The sequence below is a fragment of the Squalius cephalus genome (assembly GCF_949319135.1).
Source record: "Squalius cephalus genome assembly, chromosome: 2".
In the NCBI taxonomy this organism is placed as follows: domain Eukaryota; kingdom Metazoa; phylum Chordata; class Actinopteri; order Cypriniformes; family Leuciscidae; genus Squalius; species Squalius cephalus.
The window spans coordinates 18,933,414-18,948,979 of NC_137123.1; the positions used below are offsets into that span (position 1 = coordinate 18,933,414).

At 36.7% G+C, this 15,566-nt stretch overlaps 2 protein-coding genes across 6 annotated transcripts; one reads left to right on the forward strand and one right to left on the reverse strand.

Annotated features, from left to right (window-relative positions):
• Positions 1-1,055: 1,055 nt before the first annotated feature.
• aplf (aprataxin and PNKP like factor) lies at positions 1,056-13,906 on the reverse strand. 4 transcript variants are annotated; one of them, XM_079864189.1, is made up of 11 exons: positions 13,699-13,906; positions 13,325-13,417; positions 11,687-11,758; positions 10,370-10,530; positions 8,710-8,884; positions 7,807-7,912; positions 6,626-6,810; positions 5,277-5,539; positions 4,331-4,471; positions 3,184-3,230; positions 1,056-1,620 (listed from the first exon to the last, which is right to left on the reverse strand). In XM_079864189.1, exons 2-11 carry the CDS (start codon positions 13,415-13,417, stop codon positions 1,439-1,441), a joined length of 1,425 nt encoding a protein of 474 aa, XP_079720315.1. In that variant the 5' UTR covers positions 13,699-13,906; the 3' UTR covers positions 1,056-1,438. The 4 variants fall into 4 exon arrangements, with proteins under 4 accessions (XP_079720315.1, XP_079720317.1, XP_079720318.1 ...); XM_079864191.1 differs by having other exon boundaries at positions 13,573-13,897; XM_079864192.1 differs by having other exon boundaries at positions 13,876-13,894.
• A 7-nt stretch (positions 13,907-13,913) lies between these two features.
• On the forward strand, positions 13,914-15,468 carry fbxo48 (F-box protein 48). Of its 2 annotated transcripts, XM_079864194.1 has the most exons (3): positions 13,914-13,998; positions 14,307-14,618; positions 14,698-15,466. In XM_079864194.1, exons 2-3 carry the CDS (start codon positions 14,316-14,318, stop codon positions 14,857-14,859), a joined length of 465 nt encoding a protein of 154 aa, XP_079720320.1. In that variant the 5' UTR covers positions 13,914-13,998; positions 14,307-14,315; the 3' UTR covers positions 14,860-15,466. The 2 variants fall into 2 exon arrangements, with proteins under 2 accessions (XP_079720320.1, XP_079720321.1); XM_079864195.1 differs by lacking the exon at positions 13,914-13,998 and having other exon boundaries at positions 14,008-14,618; positions 14,698-15,468.
• The last annotated feature ends 98 nt before the right edge of the window (positions 15,469-15,566 follow it).

Here is a 15,566-nt window from a genome sequence, read left to right on the forward strand (position 1 = left end):
AAGAGAGCAAAGAAAAGACAAACTTTTGAAAATGGGATTCAAAGTGCACGTTTTTGAAAAAGATACCGTTATCATCTCTGTGTAAACTACAAAAATGTGAATTTGTGAAAATGGTGACATCATGCACATCCGTATTATGCGTTCAGTCTATAGACGTGTGTATTTGTTGTAAAGACTTAAGGCCCTTGCACAATGAGTCCGAAATTCACGTCCGAAATTTTCGCACGTAAAAAAATAAATATGACACGACTCAATCACGATTACACACTGCCTCCGAAACAATCGTCCGTCATAAAAAAATTCAGATCGGGTTCAATTTTCTGCATTTTTTGCAAATTTCAGACACAGTATGCAAGGGCCTTTAGGGAGTAACTCTGTGAATCATACAAATAGCATTCTGAAATGGAACCCTGAGTGAGCTATTTGGAACACTATTTGGAACACTTAAGTAATATTCCAAATCGCTCACTTAAGGTTCCATTTCAGTGGATCAAACTCAAACCAGCAATGACCTTTGCTGTTGCTCTATAAATATCACTGCATTTTTGTAATTGTAGCAATTAAAAAGCATTTTAAAAATTGTGTTACTGAACTAACTGTTGCTACTGGTTCATCGCTTTATTTTTCCTATTACTCTAAACCTCGGTTCAATGAAGACCCGACAATAGAAATAAACAGCGGGTCAGTGAAAATAAAAGCCCACACAACTATAATTAACTGAATTCATACAGTGAACAAAAAAAGACACTTACAAAGTAGCAGCATCTATACAAACACTCACAGACAGGATAAGACAGGCTGGGATAAGAGAAAGTAAAAAAAAAAAAAGAAGTTGGCTATTAAATCAAACAAACATTAGATTGCAAAGAAAATTAGATTCAGTGAGAGTTAAAGGGATAGTTCACCCAAAAAACTTAAATCGTGTCTTTTACAAGGAAACCAGAGATGGTGATCACGTAATGCCAAGTTCATTACAGCTCATAATTTAATAAGGAACAGCCCATAATTTTAAATTATTCCTTAAAATTTGAAAGCAAAAATGGCAATACAGGTAATTTTATTTTTTAGTTTTATAAACTGAATAAAATGCCTTAATGGACAGGGATTCTGTCAAACCCAGCAGCAAGAAACACTCACAGGACAGGATAAGAGAAAGGTAAAATAATAATAATAATAATAAAAAACGGATTGTGTCGTCATTTACAATGAAAGTAGATGATCATTAAATGCCAATCTCCCCAAAAAAACAAAAACAAAAAAAAAAACAGTTAAATTCTTTTCTGGTGATCCATTCTTTAAAATGTGAAGGCAAGGTAATCTAAAACTGAATAAAATGCCTCCATGGACAGGGATTCTGTCAAACCCAGTGTCAGAAGTTCCTCAGTCTTTGTGAGATTAGTGTAAAGAAGTGGTTTTCATGTTATCTACCCCAAACGAGTCACTTCTTCCTCCTGAGAAAGGCTTTTGCCTCTTTCTGCAGCTGTTTAAAGTCCTCTCCTTTTCCACTGTCGTCCGATTCGGGCACATAGTCCGAGTCTTCATCCACCTCTTCCTCCTCACTCTCGTCATTAATAAAACTGTTTTCATAGTTATCTTCATCCTCTTCTGCTACGGTCTTAGCTGGGGAAACAGAACAACATGAAATGTGGTTTGAATTAAACATTTTGGAGCCGTTTACACCTGCATTTCGCACTGACCCATGTCAGCACCAAAGACGCTGTAAACGGGGCTTGAGAAGAAACATCTTGCGCAGTCATGCGGTTGTAAGCTTAATTTTTTACGATTTTCTGAGAAGGAAAATGTTCTGAAAACAGCTGCAAGCGTCTGTGGATCTCGGCCTGGTTTTTGTGAAGTGTCCAGAAACTACTACACAGTTTTCTGGAGAAAAATAAGCTGATGCTTCATGAAGTCACAGCTTATTTTTCTCCAGCTAATAATGAAACATCACAGTGTAGAGTGTTTCTCTTGATATTTATGCTGTTGTTCATATGTGCATTCTGTTCCTCGTCAGGGTTCACACAGCATGTTCTCAATTAGTTTAAGAGCAGTTTAATTATATTAAATGTCCTCACCAAACATTACGCTCATTCAGTCCCATGGAAAAGTATTCAGATTTAGGCTTCAGTGGGACGCACGGAGTTGGAACAATAAACATAAATTATTCTTCATCTCAGAATGTCAAAGCGATTGCATCTCAGAGAAGAGAAACTGTTTATCACATTTTCATTGAGGGCTTTATACAAACAGAGATGAGATAGCTAAACCTGAAAAAAAAATTCAGCATCATTACTCCAGTCTTCAGTGTCAGAAATCATTCTAATATGGTATATAATATAATAATATTAATCATATAATAATATAAAATCATTCCACACATGTCGTGTGGAAACCTTGTATCTCCAAAAACGCTACTTTTTCGGAAATGGGGGGAAAAAACACTATTTTTTAAATAATTAAACACTGTGTTGATATATCAACATTGATATTGTGGCATTATATACGTTCAGACACTTGCATCTGTCATTACATTACAACTATTTGACTAAAATCAAGCTCAAATTGAGTTACAAGGTTTTTGACCAGCGAATTTCTGAAAATTTCAGTGCATCGCATTACATTTTCATCAACTTTCAGGTTATAAAGTACATAATTTGTTTTCTTGTATACATTATCTTACAATTGAATGTTTTAATGAAGTTTTGAACTTTCTCTGCCTGTCCTTAGATCCAGAATGTACTCAATTTGAATATCAAGTGAGTGCTTGGTCATTTGAGATATATGACTAGAGATTTATGTGTCTAAATCAAATGGCTCGCACAGCCTAGCTTTTTGTAGTTTCCACCGCACAATTTATTCCTAATGGAAACATAAATGCAGGAAAACAATTTAGGCACCAATAACTGAATTCTGGGGAGTGACTCACTAAATCCATTTCTCTAAATTGCCAACCAGGACCCAAAGAGAAAGTATATACGACATTATATTCAGTTTGAAGATAAGGAGGACAGATAGAAATCTCTTATTCTCAATTAGTGGAGTCTTCTAAGGTAAGAAGGGAAGGTAATCACTTATTATTGCTATACTTAAGAGCTAGAGATTTGAACAAACCCTTCATCTTACTCCAAGTATGTACCGGTAATTGTGGCAGAGAGTTCACTTTAATTCACATTTAAAAATACTCACGTGGTGATTTAGTGTGTTTGTACTCTTTCTTGTGAAGTGGATTCTTCCTGAAACATTGAGACAAGCACACAGAGCACACTTTAAACAAATGCTAGAATTACACTTAATGCTTTATTAATCTAACAGATGAGGCAAGACACTACAGGCAAATACATTGCTTTTTCATGCACTAGTCAATTTAGATATTTTGGGCTATTTTGCTATTTCAGACTAGCGGAAAGAAGATTTCAATTACAATGCAAAGATTTTTCTCCTGCACTGAGCCACAAATCTCCACTTCAGTAGTACTGACGTACACTGAACTTTTTTCTACATTTATTCCTATAACAGCTGCACGATTCTTGATAAACTGAGAATCACAATTTTTTTTAAATAAAGATCCTGATTCTAACCAGACAACTAAACAAAATAACGAGTAATTTACTGTAATTTACTCACTCAAAAAGACTTCACTTGTTTCATTAGCGGATGAATTAGCATTTTTAAACAAATCTCGAGTGAATGATTCAATGACTCAAATACTTCACTTGTTTCATTGCTGGATGAATAAAGTATTAAGTGCGCTCTTTCAATTAATCGTTAAAAGATCGATTAATCTAATTCTTATCTACTTTCTGGAGGTTTTTACGGGGGGGGGGGGGGGGGGGGGGGGTTTCCTGAAGACATATTTTATGATTTATGGAGTGATAAAAAGAGAGATCTAAAACTATAATATGTCAACAAAATGAAACTGTTCACCCATTCACCTTTAGTGCCTTGCCTTAATTTTTTCTTCCTACGCTCCACTTTTAATGTTTCCTATAAAGACGTGTAAAAGTGGACCATCTTAAAGGGGTAGTTCATTCTTTAAAATATCATCTTTTGTGTTAAAGGATGAAAGAAACAAGTAAATTATGACAGAATTTTTATCTAAGGATGAACTATCCCTTTAAGTTAATATCTCAGATTTTTTATGAAATTAGAAAGTATTTCAGAACAAGTATTTATTTTGTATCTTACTTTCAATAAATGTTTTGAGTTCTGAAAGTAACAGTTTTAATAGTATCCGAACTCTCATCTCAAAAGACCCCAAAACTTTAATAACTTCTAACTAAAAATAAATATTTAAATGAAGTATGGTGGTGTTTTTAATCTCATTTGTTGTCACCTGTAGCAGTGAGTTCCGTACGGACACTCCGGCCTGTCATCATCATCAGCGTCCTCTTCTTCTTCCTCCTCTTCCTCCTCCCCCTCCTCATAGTCACTGTCTCCGGGGTGACTGCACTCCTGAAAGTGGAGTGGATTTTTCCTGGAGAGAGGAAATACACAATTGCTGAGTGAACTGGAACACAATAAGTCAAATGAATTCAATCACGAGCATTCATGCAACTTAATTACACTGACAGCTAATCTAGTTGGAAAAATTAAACGTTTCTGTTATTCATTTCCGAATGTCGTTATCATTCTGTGAACCTTCATAACAGGAATATTTCTATTAAACTGTCAACAGAAAGAAACTCTCATAGAGTAATAGATTAATCACAACTGCTGTCAGTTAGAGGTGACGCTTTTACTTATTTATGACTGTTTCTAAAGAAAAGTTTGGAGGGGAATGAACCAAAAAAAAAAAAGTAATTTATGAAAGCTCAAACTGCGTTTTCAAAAGATGAAAACCGAACTGCGTACAAACGCAAATGTTTTACAAGGTAATGTCACGCTTCACCTCTGCGTTTGAGGACATCACCCTCCGACTAAAATACAGATTTTGTGTTTTTATCTCTCAGCTTTTTGGTATTAAAAATAAACGTCAGAGAACCAGTGCATGTGTTTTTGAAATACCACCAAACCATTTCAGTCGCAGATTTACGCATATTAAACATCTCAGAGGAGCTTTTGCTTGTGACTGTTTCAGTCTTAATCCTCTTGTAGCATCTTCAGATGATATTAACTACATGAAACTAATTAACATGTGCAGCGTTGATCTTCAAGGAATATTTCGAGTTATATATTTATGGCATTATAGACATAGAATGTCTGAACGCTGTCTTGAAACCGCAGCATTGTTTGAAGGTAGAGTTTAAAAAGCAGAAGTTCACTGAAGGTTACTGAAGTACCTGTAGCAGGAGCTGCCGTAAGCACACCGCATCCGCCGCTGTTTTTTCACCTTACTGGTGCTTGTTTTGCTCTCGGCCTCTGTGATCTTTGACCTCTGCGAGGGTCCCTGGCTGGCCTGAGAATCACTGGGATCTTCAGCTTGAGCTCCTCGTCGGACCTCATCTCCTTTCGTCTCTCCATCGTCACGCTCCGTCAAACCGGTGCTGTTCTCTCCGTCTGGGACTGTTCTGACGCTACTGCTCCTGGGAGCTGCCGCATCATCCTGTCAGGACATCCGTGCACACAGTAAATACTTCCGTTTCAATGCAACACAATTCATGTATACATCTCTACCAGGTTTTACTACGGAGCCCTGCACATGACATGCGGACAAAAAAGAAACATATCGTGGCCACAAATTAAGAATTTGTTCTCTCAATTTAGTAAATCGTTTAGTAAGCCATGATTTATTAAGCCGTTCCCTCGTATTAAATAAATTGTGCACATTATATAATAATGTGTTCCCTCGTTTTACTAAATCATGCATATGATATAATATTCTGTTCCCTTGATTTAGTAAATCGTGGCCACGTTTTACTAAATTGTTTCTTCATTTTGATTTAACTAAAACAAGCAAACAAATTATTACAACGTTGTCATGATTTACTAAACCAAGGGAACAAATTATTATATCGTGCGCATGACTTACATAAAACGAGGGAACGAATTAGTAAAACATGCTGCCTTATTAGTAAGTCGTGGGAACTAATTTTTATTTAATATTAGTTAATATTATTATTGTATCCAAAAATGTAGTGTTTGGCATGTGCATACTTTTTACAGTTTATACTATTTTATATAAACACACAGATATATATATATATATATATATATATATATATATATATATATATATATATATATATATATATATATATTATACAATATATTTTATACAGTAAGAGCAAATGACAAAAGTCACATAAATAAGCAGTGAAATGTGATATTATAAATTTAGTTTAATAAATAGTGTGTTTCCATCAAGTAATCCCGAATTTAAAATGTGCAGTCTGTAAGACAATTCAAATAGTTATTCTTAACAATTGTAATATTTTAATACATATTTAATTATTATTATTGTTGTTGTTATTTTTAATAAACAGTATGCTTCCATCAAGTAAGCAACATTTTTAAAAACTTGCAAAATGCATGTCATTCCAAACTATTATTATTGATGTTGTTGCTATTATTAATGAAAAATTTTAAACTTGCAGTCTACAGGCCATTTCAAATGATTAAGAATCACAATTCTCCTTTTTATACTAACATATTAATTAATAATATATTACTATACTATGATTTCTCTCACCAGAGATATCGGAGGCCCCGCCTCATCTTCAGAGTCACTCTTCAGTCTCTTTGTTTTTCTTTTGGGCATCTCTTCCTCCGGCTCCTCTTCCTCAGATGACAGCTGTGCGGCTCGAGCTCGGTTGGGTCCAGTCGCCCGCTTCGGTGCGGCTACTCGTTTGGGTTTGGTAGGAGTCCCTCTCACTGCTGAGCTCCAAAAGAATGTGAAAAAAGAAGATTAATTGACGGATAATGTCAATGCTTTAACATGTTTTTACAAGTAAACACATTGTAAAATGTAAAATAACTACTTCAAGTTATAATAAAGAGTAAAAGGTGCAGGAAAAATCGCTTTTTCCTCAAATCATGATCTTCTGATGCTATTATTACACATTGTATGATCTCTTTTCTTTCCTTTTTCTATTTCTTCCCTTTTCACACACTTAACGTGGTTTGGCAATACTGACTCCTGAGGCATGCATTAATTGTACTGTTCTCTCTGTCTGCAAAACATCTATCTCACCTCTCATCTCTGACCTTCTCAGTGCCACAGGTCACATCTGGGGCCCTCTGGGGCCTTTTGCGCTCTTTTGTTGTCCTACAGACCGTACAATGTGTAATCACAGCATCAGATGTCTTCCTCATCCTCAGGGCTTCTCAGATGTATTCTGCAGCTCTCCAGAAATGAGGATGGATTGCAAAAGAGCAAGTACAGACTTCATAAGCACCTCATTAGCACCATACCTGTCACATTCAGCTCTCCATCTGGATTTCGTGGCACGCCAAAACTTTTTCTGGAGAGCTGCAGAATGCATCTGAGAAGCCCTGAGGATGAGGAAGACATGTGGGCCGAATCTGGACCCAGTCCGACGGAGACACGCAGGATTCGTATTTAAATAGTCTTAGTCTCACGGCCAGATGTGTTCTCAGTTACCAAAATTTGGCACGATTGATTTAATGTGATTTAATGGCCCCGACGTAATTCGGTCGGTGCCATTAAAAGAACAGAGTTCGGTACCCAACCCTGAAAGCGAGTAACTCTCTCCTCCTTTTCCAATTTATCCCTCAAAAAAATGTCTGAGTGCAATCACTGTGATGACCGGACACTTGACAGATGTGGGTTTGTTTCTGTATGGGTGTGAAAAAACAGCCCCCTGATTCTGTTGCCATGGGGACAGTGTTCCATCGCCATAGTGACGGTACCTTTGGAGGTTGATGGGCTTGTGGATGCTGACGTCATCATCCAGGCTGGCAAGATACGCTTCTTCTGTGGCCGATCAGACTCGTCGTGTTGGCTCTTTGTGGGCACCTTGAAAACACAAAATAGATTAGAATTAGATGAGAAAATTATTGGACTATAGTTAAGTTGGTATAGAAGAGCATAAGAAAATATAATACAGAATAGAAGAGTATAGATAAGAAAAGTAGAATTTATAGAAGAGGAGTACCGAAGAGTAGGGTATAGAATTATATGTATCGACAAAGATGGAGAAATTATAGAACTGAAGTATAGAACTACAGTACAGTATGCAATTATGCATGTGTCCATATGTTTAAAATCACCAAAACCAACATATATAATCTGTATAAAGTAAGATTTTAATACTTTTTATTCAGCAAGGATGCTTTAAATTGATCAAAAGTGACAGTAAAGACATTTATAATGTTACAAAAATATCTATGTCACATAAATGCTGTTCTTTTAAAAGTTCTATTCATTAAAACAATCCTGGTTTCCACAGAAATATGAAGCAGCACAACTCTTTTCATCCCTGATAAAAATAAATATTTCTTGAGCATCAATTCTTTATATTAGAATGATTTCTGAAGGATCATGTGACACTGAAGACTGGAGTAATGATGCTGAAAATACAGCTTTGATCACAGGAATAAATTACATTTTGCAATATATTCAAATAGAAAATTGTTATTTTAAATTGTAACAATATTTCACAATATAACTGTTTCTACTATATTTTTGATCAAATAAATTCAGCTTTGTTGAGCAGAAGAGACTTCTTTCAAAGGTATTGGAAACCTTTCAAAGGTAACCTCAAACCTTTGAATGGTAGTTTATATGTAGTATGCAAACACACACACACACACCTCGGGTAAAGAGCAAAGAGTGTGTGATGAAGCGCCTTTATCTCCTGTGAGTGTGCAGCTTGGGCTCGTGGGCGCGCAGCCGTTGGATTCGAGTGTGGCAGCGTCTATAGAGAGCTCTGTCGGTGCAGCCAAACACTTCTCCACCTCCATCTCCTCCTCAAACGCCTGACTGTTTCTGTGAAGAGAGCAAATCTTCTCCAAGTTAAAGAGGACCTATTATGCCCAAAGTCTTGATTTAGTTTTTGGGCTCTACTAGAATGTTTTCATGCTTGAATGAATGTTCAAGAAACACATTATTTTTCACATGTTTGACATTGTTGCAGCTCCACTCTTCCCAGTCTGTCAGTAACGCTCTGTTTAGTTCCTGTCTCTATGAAGCCCCTCCTTCTGAAAAGGACACTGTGCTCTGATTGGTCGACTGGACCAGTGTGTTGTGATTGGTCAACCACTTCGAGCGTGTTTGAGAAATGTCACACCCCTTACCATAACCGCGAGTTTCAACACACTACTAACTAACTCAACCAAGTCCCTTTATTTGCATATGCCTTGTGCGGGAATTATTTAAATGAGGAACATTGTGACGTGTTCAATCCCGGAAGAAAACTCAAGACTCAAGACTACAATGATATAATAAATCCTGTCGGAGTGACTTTATGCTTTGTAACTTTGCAGAACCTTTTAATGCTCAAACGGCAACATTGTGATGCACACTATAGAAAATTTTAAATCGCATAATAGGTCCTCTTTTAACCTCACATTTTGATTAAATCACTTGGATAATATTCAACAATGTATAGCACAATTCAGACACAATAATTACACCCTTTTGAGGAGACAATCAAGGCTTAAAATCTTGCCAGTCTTTAAAACAATTCATCATTAGTAAAAACAACAATCCCCTGTTTGCGTGAGCACGCCATAAGAAAAGACAGACACCTAACGGTCTAATTTCACAGATGAAAGGCATGACTTTTAAATGCATGCAAATCAGCACATTCAGAATCAATTGGCCACAGCAGCACTTCTCATTTGTTTTCTCAGCTGATCATCTGTGTGTTATCAGAGCGTCTATTTGAAGGTGTCCAGTGAAAACCAGTGTGCCTGCGAGCTCATTATAGAGAGAGAGAGACAATAAAAGTGTCCTTTGATCTGAACGCAGCGGGTCACAGATCGATTTAAGGGTAAAGGTCAAAATGAACATGTTCAACCAGACGCTTGTCATCATGACCAGAGGAAACATGGAAAGATGAGATAAATGACTGGCACTATTTTAAGATGACAAATAATTATAACACTACATTTATGAATGTATTTTTGAATATTCATGAGGGTGAGAATATTCATAAGGATCCTTATTCGAATCTAAACCAATTGCACTTCCATAATGTGACAAACTGTACAATATTCAACAATGAAACAACATAGGACTTAATTTTTAATTTTATCCATCAGGAATCTGGAAGCCAGACCTGATTGTATTTAGAAGGTAAATTGAGTCAATAATATATTAACCCCTTCTTTTAAAGGGTGAAATGAATAGAGAGGTTGTTGCAAACATGTTGCACACTGTCAAATCATATCATTGCACGGCCAGCCAGATTCAGCTCTGTTGTTGTTGTTGAATAATAAATGAGCGGCTTTTAGCGACAGGCTGAATCACCTGAGGGTTTGATCTTCTTCTTTGAGGCGCACTCTGTAAACGAATTTCCCGGGCATGAGAGAGAAGATGTCTCCTTCCTTTAGGCAGTGCCACTGGTCCTTCTCCAGAGGCTGAGGGCTGGCCACAATGTTCGTCTGAATAAAGCATGGGTTCAGGTGTGTCTGCAGGACAGAAATCAGAGGAATGAATGCCGGTCGGTCACATGCACTATACAACTCTTTTTGCACAGGTCTTCATCATACTATTCAGAATTATTTTGCCATATTGTGTCGTCGTTAGAGATTCGTCATCGAGATACGCTGATACACAGCTTTGACAATCTCTCTCAAAATAAGTCACATAGTTGAGCTGATCTCATGTTACCATTATTTATATACTATTATAATATGTATTCATATTTTGAATTAGTTTTTATTTTAGTTTAACTTTTAGTTATTTTGTTATGTGCTTTTATCATTTAAAAAAATGCATATTTCCATTTAGCTTTACTTTTAGTTATTTTAGCACTTAAATGTATTTTAAGTTTTTTATGTTTAAACATTTCATATAATATTTATACTATATTATTTCAATTAATGAAAACAATTTTGGTGACGCTTTTCAATAAATTTTCCATTTGTTAAAGTCCAGCTGTGGTGAAAATCAAGCTTTTAATGTTGTTTATGTGTCTATGTGGTGTTTTTAATATGCTTTAAGACAAACCATGTGCAAATTCATAAGTCGACACCATTGCTGAGTATTTTCTCCTTAAAACTGCAGTGAACCAAAGACAGTCTCAAAAACACGGTTTGAAATCGCTGGTGTTTCTGACGTCACACACTACCTTGTAACCAATCAGGTCAACCAATAACAGGTACTTAATACATGTTAGCAAAGGAGACCCTAAAGCGTTACCAAAATTTTTATAGTTTTAGTTACAACAATAACAAAACTGAATTGAGCTTGTGCAGCCAGAAACATTTGCATACTTCCCTATAGTGTGTTTAATGACTTAATTCAATTAGCTATTAATAATATGAATATTCATGAGATAAATGCAGTTTTGAAAACAAGGGCTTGTTTTCAAGAGTCAAAAGATCAATCGAGGTGAAAATGACCCAAATGCAATCATTGCTGCTATGACAGCATGACTAAGAGGCAGTAATGACAGGTGTAATTAAGAGAGAGAGCTGCGAAAGAGAGAAAGAGCTCTTCATCACGAACTTTTGATGTCTTAACATCAAAGCCCAGTGCCGCTTTTGTTCGGCAGAAGAGTCTAAAATGACAAAACCACCATCACGACTCTCTGCCCACATCAGACAACTAACAGACACCCACAGGCTTCAGACGCAGACGACCGTTTTGGTTCTCTAGGACGCCGTGGTTCCTGGACACCCTCTTATCATTCACCTGGTGCAGAGGAAAACAAGAGAGAGTGAAACAGAAAAATAAATTTTTGCAAAACAATATAATATAAACTGCATCTTAAATTGTAATTTTTAAAGGCATCTGGCGATCTATGGTTCAAAAGTTTGCATGGGGTCAATTTTTTTTTTTTTTATTCAGCAAGTGACAGTAAAGAGATTTATAATGTTACAAAATTTCTATTTCTATTTCAAAATATATGGCTCTTTTGAAGAAAGAGAAAGTATCACAGTTTCCACATATATATACTAAGCAGCACAACTGTTTTCAACATTAATAATAATAAGTTTCTTGAGCAGCAAATCATCATATCAGAATGATTTCTGAAGGATCATGTGACACTGAAGACTGGAGTAATGATGCTGAAAATTCAGCTTTGATCACAGGAATAAATTAGATTTTAAAATATATAATTATAATGTATTTTTCACTGTATATTTGATCAAATAAATGTAACCTTGGTGAACGTAAGTTATTTCTTTCACAAACATTAAAAAAAATCTTTCTGACCCCAAATGTTTGAATGGTAGAGTGTATTCTTAAATGGAGAAAATTCAACACCACTTGCAATCATAAAGGTCCAATGGCACCCAGCACTATCATAAACAGATTGTTTTCTGTAGCTCAGTATCATGACACACTTCACTGAGATCAGGGTGATTTAAAGACCACATGATTTAAAACGAAAAGGCCCGTATAAGCTTTCTGTCTTGTCTTGACATATTTCCTAGAGCTTTTTAAAAATGTGTTTATATGCTAAAGTTGATCAACTTTTAGGAGTACACTAGCTTATATACAGATAACACACATACATGCAATAAAAGGCAAAAATCTCCAAACTTCTGAGGTTTGTTAAACACAATGAAGAACACAGTTCATGGACCACTCCATAAGAGATTAAACCACAAAATCACAGATTTCTAACCCTAAGATTTGAGAGTTTGGACTGCCATCTTCAGGGCTTTGATTGTCATTACTCCGAAATAAACAGCCCCATCATGCATGAAACTGAAAGTAACACATATATTGTGGGACTACACCAAAACAACAACGAAAACATTCAACAGGACAAACTATTTTAACATTCTGAATCAACAAATTATCCATGCAGCCTTCACATAAAGACAGTCTCTTTTACTTCACTCTCAAAACAGTAAGCTGTCACTCGGGCAGCACTCTAAGGTACAAAAGCGAAAAGGTACATTATATACCCCGAAATGGTGCATAAAAGTACCTAGTACTTTAAAAATACATTTTTAGTTCCTTAAGTGTACATTATTAGTACCCATTTTTACCTTTTGTACCTTAAAGTACTTCCCCATTGACAGCTTTGTGCCTTATTTCCTGAGTGTTTTGTCATTCCTCCATGCCACAATGAGCTTTATAACTGCTTTTCTGTAAAAGCACACAAGACTAAAGGCACTATAGTATACTTGTTAATTTGCACAAAGGCAAGAACCATAGTGCAAGGTTAATATAGCATACTGTCTAATATATTATCAAGACATTTGTGAAAACACACTGCACAGTAGTAATGGCTCACTCACTTACCCCCAGAAAGGGTCCTCTCCCTAAAACAGTTTCTCCATCGGGAATGTTTATAGGACTGCCACCGTCCACCTGCTCCAACTCAAATCCTGGCATCTGTGCAGAAGAAGAGACAGACACCAAAATATGAAATATCTTTACTTAACTATAACAACAAATAAAGTGCATACAAACAGATTTGTGCTCGCACGCGCTGCTGTCTTTCTCAGTTACAAACTCTCCCATTACCAGTTTGAGAAATAACTACTTACGGTTTCGTTATTGTTGTATGCAACCCAACTTTTCGCTACTTCAAATGAACGTGCAAAAGAAACTCACTGTGTTGACTGACCGTGAAGTGTAACGTTAGTAAGAAAAAAGTGAATAATGATGATTACTTTTCGTGCGCGAATAAGTACTTCCGGTGAACTCCACCATTAGCATGCGCTGTATAAACACGCACGTCGGACTTATCCAAAGCTCTTGTCGACGAAGGTGTGCACATTTAATATGACATCAAATGTAACCTATAATTCATATGTTGCACTAATAACAAAGAATCAAAAGGACTCTACGTTGGCGCTGAAGAATCGCGCATGCGCAGTGAGAACTGGGCGGGGAGGTTTGCCTTGTGACGTTTCTGTCGTAAACAAACAGAGACGTTTAAATCCTCAGCTGTCAGCGAGACGCGACTTTCGGTATGAGCCTTTACAAATAACATGTTGTTTTTTAAAAATATCATCTTGAATATCACTTTTTTCGTACCGCATACAGTCATGTGACCGTTTCGTGGTTGTTTTTAAAATCTCTTCTAGCTATTGGTTAGCTAACGTTAACGTTAGCTGGATTTACGTTTTTGGCGCTGCTGTGTCCAGCAACGAACAGATTCTGCAACACGGACAATATCATCTTCGTATTGCTTAAATTGCTATGCTTTATTTGTAAGTCAAAGGTTCTGCCATGACACATGTAAATAACTTGGTTTTGGAAACTGAAACTGTTTTAGGACGCGGAGATGCATAATGTCTGCAAAAGGAGCAAAAGCGCCATCTTCAGGCCTGAAGGAGACCCATCCATGGCCCCAGGTGAGCATGATCCACTTCAGCAGGACTTTGTAGAGACCCTGCCAACAGAGGTGAGTGTGAGGATCTTCAGCGAGCTGGACGTCAGGAGTTTGTGCCGGGCCTCGCTCACCTGTAAAAACTGGAATGACATCATCGAGGGCAGCGATCACCTGTGGAGGAGCCACTGTTGTACGGTGCTGGCTATTTGCCGGAGAGAGGTGAACGGGGACAGGCTTGATGGATGTTCGTGGAAGGTTTGTGTTATTAGTATTCTGCCTCATGTTGTACCTAAACCTCTGCTGTTTGTTTATCTTCTTCTTCCTGTTTTCCCAGGTTACTCTTGTGCGTAACTACAGGAAAGGCTGCGTAAAGAGGAGGTGGCTGAAGGGCCTGTACAGTAACATCCGCTCTGCCGACGATATCCCGCCCAACAGCATGTGTCCACTGGACGTGGAGACCTGGGGGGAGATCCTGGAGGCAGAACTGGAGAGATAAGAGGCATTTGGGATCATGCCAACCAACCGAAACACATCAGATATGCGTCTACAACGGATAATTTTTGACTGAAACACTTGCTTGGTGATTTTATGGGATGTTTTATTATCAGTGTTTATAAACACAGACTGAGGCGGTCAGAAAACATGATAATGGAAAATGTTATTTCTATTACTGAAATTTGCTGTATGGGAAATGATACTTTATAGGTTTGAAATCGTTGTATAGCTGTAACAGAGAGAGATCTTTTCTTCGCTCTTTTTATAGATCAACAAAATTGTGCACCTTTTGAGTTTTTATGTTATAATCAGTGTTGCCAAAAAGCACAAAGATTCTGCGGCGGTCAGAATACATGATAATGTGGCTTTTGTTATGGAAGATTGTAATTGTATTACTGAAATTTGCTTCAGACTGTATGGGAAATGACATTGTATATGGTTTCATGTGATGGATTTGTTTTATCACTTTGTGTGCTTTTTATAATTTTTTTAAGTCAACAAAATTGTGCACCTTTTGAAAGTGTTCAACACCAAAAGTGTTCTGCCTTAAATCATGCAACAATTATTTTATAAAAGCTAATATATCATTTAAAATCATGCGTCCCTATGCTATATTCTCTCCTCGTCCCCAGCCTTCCATTCTGTTGCTGCTGCTGCTATCTGTTAACAAAAACAGAATTTAGTTAATTTATTTTATGTTAATATTTC

Excerpts from the sequence above, each read along its gene's own strand:
- fbxo48 (XM_079864194.1), top strand. The coding sequence starts at position 14,316 with ATGCATAATGTCTGCAAAAGGAGCAAAAGCGCCATCTTCAGGCCTGAA. Across the intron at positions 14,619-14,697 it reads TTGATGGATGTTCGTGGAAG|GTTACTCTTGTGCGTAACTA; the intron begins GTTTGTGTTATT and ends CTGTTTTCCCAG.
- aplf (XM_079864189.1), bottom strand. The coding sequence starts at position 13,417 with ATGCCAGGATTTGAGTTGGAGCAGGTGGACGGTGGCAGTCCTATAAAC. Across the intron at positions 10,531-11,686 it reads GTCGTCTGCGTCTGAAGCCT|ACACACCTGAACCCATGCTT; the intron begins GTGGGTGTCTGT and ends TCTGTCCTGCAG. Across the intron at positions 8,885-10,369 it reads GAAGAAGATCAAACCCTCAG|AAACAGTCAGGCGTTTGAGG; the intron begins GTGATTCAGCCT and ends CTCTCTTCACAG.